This window comes from Vulpes lagopus, chromosome 6 (assembly GCF_018345385.1).
Source record: "Vulpes lagopus strain Blue_001 chromosome 6, ASM1834538v1, whole genome shotgun sequence".
NCBI classification, from domain to species: domain Eukaryota; kingdom Metazoa; phylum Chordata; class Mammalia; order Carnivora; family Canidae; genus Vulpes; species Vulpes lagopus.
Window position 1 is genome coordinate 10,545,183 of NC_054829.1, and position 12,763 is coordinate 10,557,945.

General features: G+C 57.1%; 1 protein-coding gene across 7 annotated transcripts in view; it reads left to right on the top strand.

Annotated features, from left to right (window-relative positions):
* PRIMA1 (proline rich membrane anchor 1) overlaps positions 1 to 7,611 on the top strand; it is a 60,822-nt gene extending 53,211 nt beyond the window's left edge. For 6 of the 7 annotated variants that reach the window (XM_041758772.1, XM_041758767.1, XM_041758768.1 and 3 more), the window contains exon 5: positions 4,591 to 7,611. In XM_041758772.1, the coding sequence (XP_041614706.1) occupies positions 4,591 to 4,693 (103 nt within the window). In that variant the 3' untranslated portion in view covers positions 4,694 to 7,611. The other variant, XM_041758774.1, reaches the window with a different exon arrangement.
* Positions 7,612 to 12,763: the final 5,152 nt, after the last annotated feature.

Below are 12,763 nucleotides of genomic sequence, written 5' to 3' on the forward strand. Positions count from 1 at the left end.
GGTTCTTGTGCTTTGCTGTAGGATCAAGCCTCAGTCTTCCAACTTCAGCACCGGTGCCCTTTTCCCCGGGGCCCAGGCAGTCCAGGGCTTGCTTTTCCTCAGTGGTGGGGTCAACACACAGGCTTCTTTTGAGTCCCACATGCCACAGTATCTCTCATGATTATCCCCTGCCACAATCCTCCCTCTGAGAAGAGATTGGGCCCAGAAGGGGCAGGGGCACTGTGTGTCCCCATCTGCCTTGGGCTGAGATGCTTATTTGGGCCCATTTATTCCCCCTGCCCTGCCCCCGACAAGGGACCCACCTGCTGTAGTGGGAGATGGAATCCCATCCTGGTGGTAGGAGGCAGGCAGGGGTGAGCGGCTTTGTCTGCCTGGCATGCCTCATGCAGTGGAGCCACTTGGCACCGCAGGCCAGTCATTGGCAGACAGGCCCATTGTGGGCATGCTCAGTCCCAATGGCTGGGAGACCCAGACGGGTCCCTGCTTTTGGGGGGGCCCTTTTGTCACCAGGAAGCTCCATCCCTCACTGAACTCATCTCTGTAGACAGGCTGGGTGGAGGATGTGGGGCAGGGCCAGGGCTTAGACAGGAATCCCTGATTTAAGGAGGCCTCCGATGGCTCCCCACTGCACTCGGAATGAGATCCAAACGCCTGGGCCTGCTGGCTGGGTCCCAGGGGCGAGCAGAAGCCCACGAGACTCACGGACGCCAGCCTTCGGCTTGCTCAGCCAGAGATGCCTGAACAAGGACACCCTAGGGAGGTGGTCCAACAGTGGGCTCAGCTGGAGCGCGAGGATGCTCGTCAGCTGCATCCCTGGCTCACCTTCCCCCAGGTGAGGGAGGAAGTGGCGCCGGGTTAGAAAGGAGTCTGCTGCTTCTCACGGTCGACACCCTTGGTGGCTCACACGGGCTTTTCCTGGCTTCTGACCCAGGTTTGGAGACCTCTGCAGGCCACAAAGGCAGCTCATTGTGGGTGGATGTGTGTGTGTGTTGGGGGGGGGCTATGGGCGAGAGTGTATGGGCACTCGTGTGTGTGTGTGTGTCTGTGTGTCTGTGTGTGTGTCTGTGTGAGTGGGGTGTATTTGTATGAGTGTGTGTTCTGGGGTGCAGGTGGAGGGGAGGATGAATGCTTTTAGAAGGGGGAATCCAAGGCCTCTGAACTTTGCTGAAAACAGACCCTTCCGTGGGGCACAGGAGGCAAGAAGCGAGCCAGCAGCCCTCCCTTCTCAGGCTCCTCAGAGCTGTCCCTACCTCCAGCTCCCACAGCAGAGCAACAGGCTAAGGGGGGGTACTGGTCAGATCATTGTCAGTGGGACCCAAGAGGGGTGCCTGGGGCCTGCCCCCACCCCACCCAGGCCTGCCACGCAGGCAGAGGCCGCTCCTACAGAGGCTGTGGCTGGTGCACGCGCCCCCGGAGCTGCAGGCCCAGGGCTCCATGCAAAGAACGCGGAGGACCCACTGCTGACCAGCCCTGGGCCAGGGTGCAGGGGTCCCGGGTGGAGAAGCCACCACCTGCAGGCAGGAACCCCAGACGCGGCCAAGGAAAAGCTCACTTCCCTTTCTCTTGGTTTTAGGAACCAGGCCTTGTAGGGAGTCGTCTGTGGCCATCCCTTCCTGCACCAGGGTGCAGATGCCTTTCTTTGCTTTAGCGGGATGGCCCAGGCTGGCTCAGAGCGCCGCGGAGCCACGCTGGGTCCCAGCGAGCCTCTCTGGCATTTCCGGAGCCCCACGGGTACACAGTAGGTAGGACGTCTGTGCAGACGGCAGTGGAGCGTGCCGGGCCCGCGCCTTGCTGCCACCCTCCCGGCAGCAGTACCGGGAGCTAACAGACACTTACGGAGCCCTTCCTCTATGCCAGGTGCTCGTCTGAGTGCTGACCTGCATTAACGTCTCTCCTCCTCTCAACAAGCCTATGGGGCGGACACCCTTATGGTACCCATTTGACGGGTCAGGAGACTGAGGCATAGACGGGTTAAGTGGCTTGCCCAAGATCACACAGCTCGATGTGGTGGGGCCTGGGTTTACTGAGCCGTGACCTCGCAGCCCTTGGGCAGCGTCCCCCTGAAGTGCCCTGCTAGTGGAAGGACAGTGCAGGGAGGGGCGAGGTGGAGCCATCTCCCCCTGTAGATAAAACCCCAGATTCCACTGGGCCTCCGTGAATCCCAGGAGGGCTTGGGGAGTGGGCTGGGGCAGCAGCCCAGAGAGTAGAGTGGTCGGGGCCTCAGCTCTGGTGGAGGAGGCGAGCAGACCAAGTCCATTTCTCAGGAGAACCTTCGGGACAGCGTCCCCCTCTCCCCTTGCCGTGCCCAGGCTCTAGGAATGCTCCTGGTGGTGGGAGGGGGGGGAGGCTGTGCCAGCCACAGGTGCCACTCTGCTGGGTGGAGCCCCTGCCCACACCCCCTCCGTCCTGTCCTGCCTGGGAAGCTGGCTAGGACCATTGACAAGGCCCTGGGGCTGTCCCCTTGCCTTGTCCTCAGTGTCCCTCCAGCCAGGCTTGCTTCCTGCCAGGCCCTCTGTGCCAGCATTTCCCTCCAAGGCCCCGGGGACTGCAGAAGGCTCTCCTAGCCAGCAGCCTGGCCGTGGAAATGTTGCCTCTTCTCCCGGCAGAAGAAATCCCGCTGATATCCTCCCCTCACCCTAAAGAGGTGGAAACTCTGTGCCTTCCATGGGGTTCCAGGCCCCTTTCTTCATCTCTCCAGTATCCCTTCTGGAAGGCTCTTCAGCGTTATCTCCCCTGACCCAGACCTGCTCCAGTTGATTTTTCAGACCTGGCCCAAGACTGAACATTTATTAGGGAGAAAGCCGTGTGGGTTTGGGCTCCAGAGTTTTTCCCATTCGTGGTTCCTGGACTCCTGTTTCTGATGCCCACCCTCCCCCTCGAATTTTGATGACAAATGTAGGATTCTGGCTGGAGCCCATCAGCGTGGGCTCTCCCTATGAGAAAACGCACCCCCTCCCCAATTTCCCAGACCCTGCAAACTCAGAGTCAGAGATGAAACCCACCCAGCAAAGTCAGAACTGCTCGAAGCCCCTGGGAAGAGGTAGGTGGGCAGAAGGGAGCGAGGAAGGAGACCCAGGGACAAAGGCCGGTTTCCACGAGCCCATAACAAACAAGGCAACTGTCTGACCCCTACCAACCCGGGGCCTCTGGGAAATGTCCGTGAGTATCTCCATAAATAGGGTTTGGGGGATGTGCTGGGTTAAAGCAAAACGAGGCCTCTTGGAGGCCTCTCCAGAACTTTTGGAATTCTCCAGGAGGAGGGTGGTGGGAGGTGATAGGATCCAGACCCCGAGCCAGGGGACAACCCTTGCTGGGGATGCTGACTTCATGAAAAGCTGTCTGGGCAAGGATATGGTAGGAGCAGGTGGCAGTCCAGGCCCAGACACCAACCAGCTCAGGGACCTTGGGCAAGTCACCGCTCTCCCTAAGCCTCAGTTTCTCCATGAGATGAATCCCTTAACCCCAGACCTAGCTTCTCCAGGGGACCATTGGGAGAGGGGACAAGAAAATCTGTAACGGAGAGTGCTTTGCACAAAGTGTGATGCACAGCAGGAGAAGTGCTGGTTTGCATCTCACATTTCTAGAAGCCACCATGGCTGAGCCTGACACCCCGAGTGAGCACACTTGGGTTTCTCTCTGTTTCGTGAGCTAATTCTGCTGCAAGAAAAAAGGGAAGAGTTAATAGCTATGATCTCAGGGTGTCGCCTCCAAATGGGCCTGAGAATCCCACCCGTGAAACTGCTAACAACCACCCTGCAGACCCTGCCTCCCCTAAACTAATTCACCTAAGACTCTATCCCATAGGCACCAGACTCTCAAGTCTGGAATGAGCGTCAAGTGGCCCAACATCAAGTGTTTGAAAACCACCAGGGTGCACTCCTTTAGTTTGAAACTTTACTACCACCACCTCTGCCACCATCAACCAAACACCACCACCACCATGACTAATGCCAGCATCAGCTACACCATTACCATAACCACCACCATCAAGCCAACCACCACTATCAACACAGCCACAGCCACCACTATTGTCACCACTGTCGTTACCATAGCCACCACGGTCACCACCTCCACCCACATTATTATTCCCACCACCTCAAACCCCGTCACTGCCACCAGCATCACCTCCTCTGCCATCTTCTTCATCATGTTTTCCACTTACCTCTGATCACATAGAGGGGGCTGCAAATCCAATCTCTGGCACCTCTCCTCTTTTCACTGTGCACCCCCAAATATTTATCCTCACATCTGCTTGCTCATAATCAAAGAGAGCAAAGCCTGACTACATGTCCTACTAGGCTGACCATACGTTCTCCATTCTCATTTGTCCAGAATAGTCCCAACCCATGCCTGTTGTCCCTGCTTCATTATTAAAAGCTCCCCTGTTTCGTTCTCAACCGTGCCCTGGTGTGTATGACACTTTACGTGGTCACCCTCATTGAGGCCACCTCCAGCGTCCTATTGGCCCCCACGAGGCCCAGCAGCCCAAGGATGCTAACCCGGAACAGAACCCGGTGGGCTCACTGGAAGGACACGATACCCCCACCCCAGTCACTGGTCATTAATGGATGTCCCTGCCTCCCCTCCCAGGAAACCACTGAGAAAAGAAGAGAACGGCACCAGTGTTGCTGAGTATCCCATGACCTCCTCGCCGAGCAACAAAGGGGCCGACGTGAACAGCGCCGTGGTGTGAGTCTGCAGACTCTGGACCCGCTGGTCAGAGGGGCACATTGGTGGCTTTAGTGAACACGGGAGAGCAGGTGACAGGAGCTGAGACCGGGCTTGCCTGGGACTTCTGAAGAAGACACCATCCTCTCCCCAGCCTTGCCCCAGGTTGCCCGTCTCTTTCCTGGCTTGTATTTGATTTACCATCTCCCAGCCTCGCTCTGACGAAGCCAGGAAATCTCTCTGTCTGCTGGGCTGGGGAGGCCTCCCACTTTAGCCAAGAGAAAGGTGATCCGGGGATCCCTCCCCAGCTGGAAAACCTCTCCTCCTCCCCAGCAAGCCTGTCCGCTTCTCCATTCACCTTGCATCCCCACGGAAGCCATCGGCACAGCCATGAGATGTCCCCTTCCAAAGGTGCTTCCCACCCATCTGTCTGTCACCCCCTCTGTGACTGTCTCCCACCCGTTTCCACCACACCCCGACCCCTGGCTCTTGACTCCTGACCCCCTGCCACGGAGGGCTGTGAGCCCAGCCTGCAAAGCCCCCTCCTGACTGAGCACACAGAGGGGCTCTTACACCCAGACCTAGTGTCTGACCTTCCAGGGGCTAAACAACTCCCAGAACACCAGGCCGAGGAGCCAGGAAGGACAGAGGCCCCTCTGCCTGTCCTCAGACTCATTCCCACACCTGATCCTCATCAGAGCTGATGCCTCCGTGTGAGCCAGGCCCTGCCTTCCCCAGGCGGAGGCCACCCTTGTGCCAAGCCCACTGTAGGCACTCTGGGCTAGGCTGACCCAGCCTGGCACTGGGTCACCCCTACGACCCCCTGAGGCCCTGGCCGGGTACTCAGCCCCCTTCTCGAGTGCCCTCGGCCTCTCCTCACCCACCAGGCACTGGTGTTCTCTCGAATGTCTCTTCCCGAGGTCCTGTGTTCTAAAAGTGCCGAAACCTCCAGAAGGCTTGGTGGACAAAGGGAAGGAAGGAGGATGGAAGGCGAGGCCTCTCCAGGCCTGGGAATCCCAGGTGGCCCCTGGCCCCGTGGGCATGTCACTAGCCCCGTGGAGACCGTGGCCTGTGGATTGGGAGGACATTCCCCACTCGAGGGTTCCCTCATGTCCCATCCAGTTGCTCAGAAGGAACCAGACACATTTAACGGCTCAACCCTCCCCACGTAGGGACTTAGCTAGGCGGACCCTGCCCGCCGCCCAGGCCACCAGTGTAGTTCCCAGGAGGGCATTTGGGCCATGGTGAGACTTGCCCATCCAGGTAAGCCTGACAGCACACGAGTCCCCATGTGAGCCCGGACCTTGGAAATCCATTGTCCTGGAGCCCTTGCGCCCCTGGAGTTGCCTGTGTTCCGTTGTGTTTCAGAGAGCAGAGGGGAGAAGGTGAGTTGCTGTGACTCCAACCCAGGTCCTCTCCCCAAGGTCAGCAGGAGGAGGCTGAGGATAGGCCCAGGCCCACACCTTCGCAGAAAGGGTCTTTCTTTCCAGTTCTCCTTCTGTGCGAGGACCTGCTTAGGGTTTAAGTTTGGATTTTGCTTTCCTTGCCTACCTTAGCGTGGCACCGTGCCAGCGTGACCTTGGCCATTGCCCCAAGCCGGTGAGTGCTCTGTGGTCCTCTCCGTCCATGCCTTCCACTTCCCAGAGGGACGCAGAGCCAGTGACAAGAGGCTAGAGGGTGCAGGTCTGCAGCAAGGCGCCTTCCCTCACGCTGAGTCCCCAGCCGTTTCCTGAACAGATACCTAGGCAGGACCCCCGCCCTGTGCACAGGCCACCCCAGGCTCAGAAATGAGGGGGAAAAGGAAGGACCTGGGCTAAGGGGTCATGCAGCAGTGGGCAGCCAGCCTGGAGAGACATCCAGGGAAGCAGGGCACAGGCCAGCTTTGCACAATCCCACTGGCCCCACCTTCCCTGACCCAGGCTTCAACCTAGGAGGTTTTACAATTGGCCAAATCCTTCAGGCCCTGGCAAAGCTCCCCACGAGGAACCTTGACGACCACCCACCACGCTCTGGGGCCAGCATCCCCTTCCCTGGGGCCACAGCCAAGGCTCTGGGAAAAGCAAACATTTGTGTGTAAGTTCCCCCAAATTGGGTGTGTAAAGCCTCTTGCTCAGTTAGCGAAACCAAGAGAAGAACCCAGTTTAAAAAAAGAAAAAGTACCCACATGAGAATTCAACCCACCAATCCTAGAACTGGCCATTTGGAAACTCTCCCACGTGCTGCAAGAGAACTTCACCGGATTTTTGGCTTCAGTGACAAAAAGTGTCCCTAAAAAAAAAAAAAAAAAAAAAAAACAAAAACCCACAGCCTGGCATTTGAGCTCAGAACTTTTATTTAAGGAATGTATCTGCAGTCCCTAGACACAGACCAATCCTCAGACTTGCCCAAACTTTGAAGCTGAGAACGAAATGCACATTTCTTCTCTGCGTTTTCTCAAATAGATATTTTTTAACTGTCTCCTAGTTGAGCCCAGCTTAGAATGGCATATAGGATCTCCCAGAGTTTTTAGGTGTTCCTTAGAAGCTTCTAAAGCAAGTTTTGGAAGACTAATAGCTGTAAAAAATATAGACCTATATATTATATATAGTTATATATATATATATTTAAAGAGATATCTATATCTATACAAAGTTCCCGTACTCTCTGGCTCTGTACAAAGTCCGACCTGGACACCCCGGGTCGCGGGCGCTGTCTAATGCATGAATGTAAATACCCTGAGGCCTGCCTTCCCGACGGTGCACCAAGTGCACGCAGGAAGAGGCCTCTTGTCTCTAGGAGTCCTGACTCCAGGGACGGATGTCAAGTCTGTGTCGTCTTGGCCACCAGCGAGCCGCTGCTGTGGACGGAGCAGGACCGCCAGCACTGGGGGGGCCATGGATGCTACTCACAAGGACGAAAGTACCATGCCTTTTTTATTTTCAATAAAAATGTACTTATAAAGGTGATGGTTGGTTGTCTTCTGGGGTGGGGGCTGGTCCTGGGCGGTGGGGGGCGTGGGAAGGAGGGAGGGTGCTGAGTGTGGGGGGTGCTCTTGCCCTGAGGCCCTGCTACAAACCCAGGGCCGGGCTAGGTGACTCGCCTGCCTTATTTCCGTTCAGTTTCTCCCACTACCGCAAGGCCGGCATCTATGGGGACTCTAAGGTACCAATCCTGCCCCCCTCCCCCGACCCAGCCATCTTGATCCTTGACTCCGTTGAGAAGAGGGTGACCAACTGTCCCAGTTTGCCAGGACTGGGAGGTTTACCTAAAACGTGGCTCTTCCAGGGCTAAAACCAGAGAAGCACCAGGCAAACAGGCCAGGCCAGTTTCCCTGATTTGCTAGGAATCAGGGGCCAGGCTGGAGGGGAGATAGGTCAGGCCTGTGGCCTCCACTGTGTCCTCCCTCTGTCCAGACTCCAGCCCCTCTCCCCCAGAGTTGGTCCGCAGCACCCCTCCCCAGAGCAGCCGTAAGCTGAGGGAGCCCGAAGGGTGCAGGCTGGCCCCGGGGTCCCCGGCCCCCTGGATGGAGTGGAGGGTGAGCTGCCTGTGAGGGCGGACTCCCCAGCGCTTCTGGGAGGTCCCTGTCCGATGGGCCAGCAGCAGTGAAGAAAGCAGGGCCTCTGCAGCATCAGCATTCCCGGTGGAGGGGTGAGGAGCCGGGTCAGAGGTGGAGTGTGACGGGTCAGAGGTGGAGTGTGACGGGCAAGGGCACTCCAACGGGCACGCCGAAGTCAGGAAGGGGGTGGGGTTGGCGGCTGAGCCCAGACAGGGATCTTTGGTAGCAGGCAAAGGATGTGACTGAGGCGGCCCCCGCCCAGACCATTCCCCTTGGTTGGGTGGTGCTGGGTGCTGCCGCCCTCGCCTGGGTTCCCCGGGGGGGAGCAGCTAGGAGGGCCCTGTGGGGTCCCCACCCCGGCCCCCAGCCCTGGGGGCAGCCACTCCGGGCAGGGCTCTGGGGCAGGCCCAGGCAGTGGGGGAGCCCTGGAGCTTCTCTCCAAGAGCCAGTAGTGCCCACCGCCAACCTGAGATTCCGTAAGTGGCCGCGTGCCCAAACTTGACATGTCCCTGCATACAGTGGGTGGCAGCCATCACTGCTCTTAAGGCCACTGTTGTCATCACTAAAAGGCTGCCATGCCATCAGGCCCCAGAGAGCTCCTCTGCCCACTGGCCAGCTACACGGGTCCTCCCTGGGAGGCCGGTGAGGATCCGGAGGGATGCCTCGGGCCCCGAACCCACTCCTGTGCACTCTCGCCTGACTGCAGCCACCGCAGAGCCCCGAGGCCCCCAGGGCAGGAGGCCGGAGTGTGACCGGGAGGCTCGGACCCCCGCGGGCACCCCGGGACAGAGCAGGGCCAGCCTGGGGAAGGGCTGGAGGGGCTGTGGGAGTTGTTGGCCCCTGCTAGGGGCCACTTCCCAGCTCAGCTCGGGTCGACCATATCCGGTCCAGCGCCCAGCAGCCTCATACCTGCCTCTGGGCCCAGCGCCCGCCCCCCCCCGCCCCCCCGCCCCCCCCCCCCCCCCCCCCCCGCTGTTGCCAAGAAGGAGGCCTGAGATGCAGTGGGCTGGGCTGGTGTCTCTGCGCTGCAGTCAAGGCCCCTGGCCCCAGGGCAGGAGGGAAAGGCTCCTCCACCTTCCTGCCCCCGCACCCTGCACCCCACCAGCACTATGTGGGGCCCAGAAGGCGGTACCTTGAGGAAGGGTAAGCAGCTGCACTTCCAAGTGGGGGCCTCGGCTTTGGGCAGACTCACCGGCCCACCTAGCTGGTGACTCACCCCGCTGGACCACTCACTCCCCTGCCCCACCGTCCCCTGCCCAATGCCAAAGTCAGCCCTGAGGAAAGTACCAGACAAATTCCTTGACACCACTTGACTGCAGGCTCTCCATCCCTGGCTCCAACAGTGCCCCCCAGCCCCGGCTCCAGGCGCTGCTGTGACTCCTCTCCATCCTAGTCCTGTGCGGCCTCATCTTATCTGCTGTCTCTCAGAGGCTGCATCTTCCTTGAACACATGGGACGTAAGCCACACATGTGCAGAGCCAGGGTGACTTCGCCTTCTCGGGGTGACTACAGCCCTGCATGTATAGCCCTGACTTCTATCCTCTTCTAGGGAGACTTCCACTTGCTTTCTCCTCTGGCATCTGAACCCACCAGCCCCTTGAGAGCTTGCGTCCACTCATACCCTAGGGGTTGACCCTGCGGTGTCTTGGGGATTCAGAGAAACAAGATAGGACCTGCCCTACAGAAGCAGTGTGGTGGTAGTGATGGACTCAAGATGGACTGACAGTGACACCAGTGTGGAGTTGGAGAACACCCGGGGCCAGTTCCCCAGAGCCTCTATACATTACCTCTTTCCACTCACTCTGAAAGCCTAGGAGGCACCTAGATTGTCCCCATTTTACAGGTAAGTAAACTGAGGTTCAAAAAGATTAAGCGACTTACTAAGGGTCAAAAAAGCAGTATGGGGCAGAGGTGATATTCAGATCCAGTTCTCTGTGGCTATAAGTTCTAGGCTTTTCCAAACCAGACAGGCCCTCAGATTTGAAATGGTCCTTTCCATCTTGATTTTCATCCAATTATTTAACCCGCACATGAGAAGCAAATGGGACACTCACCCTTCCCCCACCCCTGGAAGCTGGAGGCAAAGATTCATGGATCTGACATCTGCTAAGTGCCTTCCCTTCTGAGAGCCTTGGTTTTCACTGCTATAAAGTGGGCATGATAAGCCCTGGCCAGCTCCCTCCCTATAATGTGCACATGGAAGGGACTGGAATGGCCCCAGCATCGCCAGATCATCCTTCTGTCTGGCCTCCAAAGAGTCTTCCTGGAATGGCTTCTCTGTAGCTACAATGGTTGGTCACTCAGAGTCATTCCCTCGACACAAGTCCCTGGCTTCAGGACCGTGCTGCTGCCCCCATGCCACACTCCTATTTCTTCCAGCAAGTGTCCTCAGGGGTCCTTTCCTGTCGATTAACCTCAGCCATGGGCCAACTCAGGCCAACAGAGAGCTTCTTCCAATGGTGAACCCTAAAAGGAATGCGGCCCAGGCTTCATTTCTCTTCTTGCAAGAACTTCTTGAGTGAAAGCATCATCCTTTCTTTGCCAAGACAGACATCCATTCCCTAAGGCATGGAGTATCTACCTAACTCACGGCTAAGGACACTCAGGAATTCCTCCTGAAGCCAAGATCTGCTCCGAGGTGACTTGCTGTCTCTACCATTAAAGCTAGAAGCAACTGGGAACTTCCCTACGCTGCTCCTTGCATCTCCACCCTACACCTCTTAATTTAAAAACAAGCGTCCTCCTTTCTAGACTCTGACACACAGGGATCACGACTTTCTGAACAGGGATTCCGAGAAAGGCAAGGCCCTGCTCCTAAGAGAGAGGCTTTCTGATGGTGGCCTTGCAGGCTGACAGATGCTCTGCTCACATGGGAGTGCAGCCCAGCAGGGAGTCCAGCCCGAGGAAGGGCAATCCCTGCCCAGGAACAGGGAGGGGTCCTCAGGGTGGTGACAACATAGCCAACCGCACAGAGAGCCAGCAGTGAGGTGCTTCCGAAGCTGTCTTCCAAGAGCAGGGCTGAGGAAGAGGTGGTGTATGGGGCGCTTGTTCTATGAAATTCCAGGTGAGCCTAGCTTAAATGCCGCTGACTTTTGCCTGGAGGTTTGCCCTTAACCTTTGAAACAGAACATATTCTCCAGGGCTCTCATGTTCTTTACGGGAACTTAATTTTCTATTTCACCTTTTATGCCAAACTTCAACAAAAGAGTGTGACAAGCATGTTCAGATTATGGGAATACAGAGATTTTCAGAGCCCACATTTGTGTTCACAGCCCGGTGATGACAAATGGCCCTGCTGCAATCAGCGTGGGTGATGAGAGAAGCCAGCTGGGCACCACGGCTGGTTTGGCTCCCCTCTGCCAGGCCTCGGCACCCATGGTGCCTAGACTCCGCCTCGAGCAATCTCCCTCCTCTGTCTCCCACACTGTCCCGGCCCAGGGCTGCTCACTGAGGCCCAGGACTGCAAATCCCCTCATGTATATCTGACTCCAAGTGTGTATGTCCAGCCTCAACTTCCCTACTCATCTCCATACTTGGGGGGTCTCTGGCGGCTCACTTCCTGCAAACAGGTGTCTCGTCGCAGCCTAGCATGACTCCTAGCTCCCCCTCCACCACCCTGCAACACACCATCTTCCTCACCTCCATCCATGGCCTCATTGGCCACCACTGCTTTTCAGCACGAACCCTGACGGTCATGCTTTAGGTCTCGGTGCCTTGGACCAGTGGCCAGTACAGCAGCAAGGTCTACATCTCCATCTCCAAATCTCTGGAGTCCACCAGCTTAACTCAGCCTCTCCGACTCCAGTTGAAGCCACCACCACCTCCCGCCTGGACTATAGGGAGAGCCCTGGTCTCAGCCCCATTTCCACCTCTGCTGTCCCCACTATCTCTACAAAACACAAGTCAGGTCATACATGGGCTTAAGACCTGCCCCTGACTTCTACGATTGTCATAAAAGCCACACTTGTTCCCCTGGCTCACAAGGCTCTTCCTGACCTGGCCCCTGCTTCTCTCTCAGCCCCAACCCCTGACCCCTTGTGCTGTCCCCCACTCCTCTGCTCGGCCACCCTGGCCTTCCTGTGGCCCCTCATGTGCCAACTGATATCCTTACAGTCATCCTTTCCCCAGCGATCACCTTGTGGCTTTCTCGGGCCACCTAGCCATTGTCTCTTCTACTGCCTTAATTCATTTCCATATGGAACTTCTCACCCCAGGACACGTGTGCATCTACTGTCTTTCTTCTCCCATTAGAATGGGAGGTACCTGAACAGGGCCCCACTCTGGCGTTTGGTCTTGGTCATTGCCAAATCTCCAGCCCCTCAAACATTTCCTGACACAAGAAATATTTGTAGAATTAATTAATTGAGTCATTGCGGGTTATGAATTTAACACCATACACACAGCATAAAGAAAACATAGAGCACTTTATTGCACATAACTCTTCAGAGTCCCCCCTCACTGGGGGTGGGGGTGGGACAAGTAGAAAAACCTGGATTTGCAAATTGATGGCATTCAGGCCTCTTCTTGTTTCACTAGTGTCTTTGGGATGACCCTGTCTCC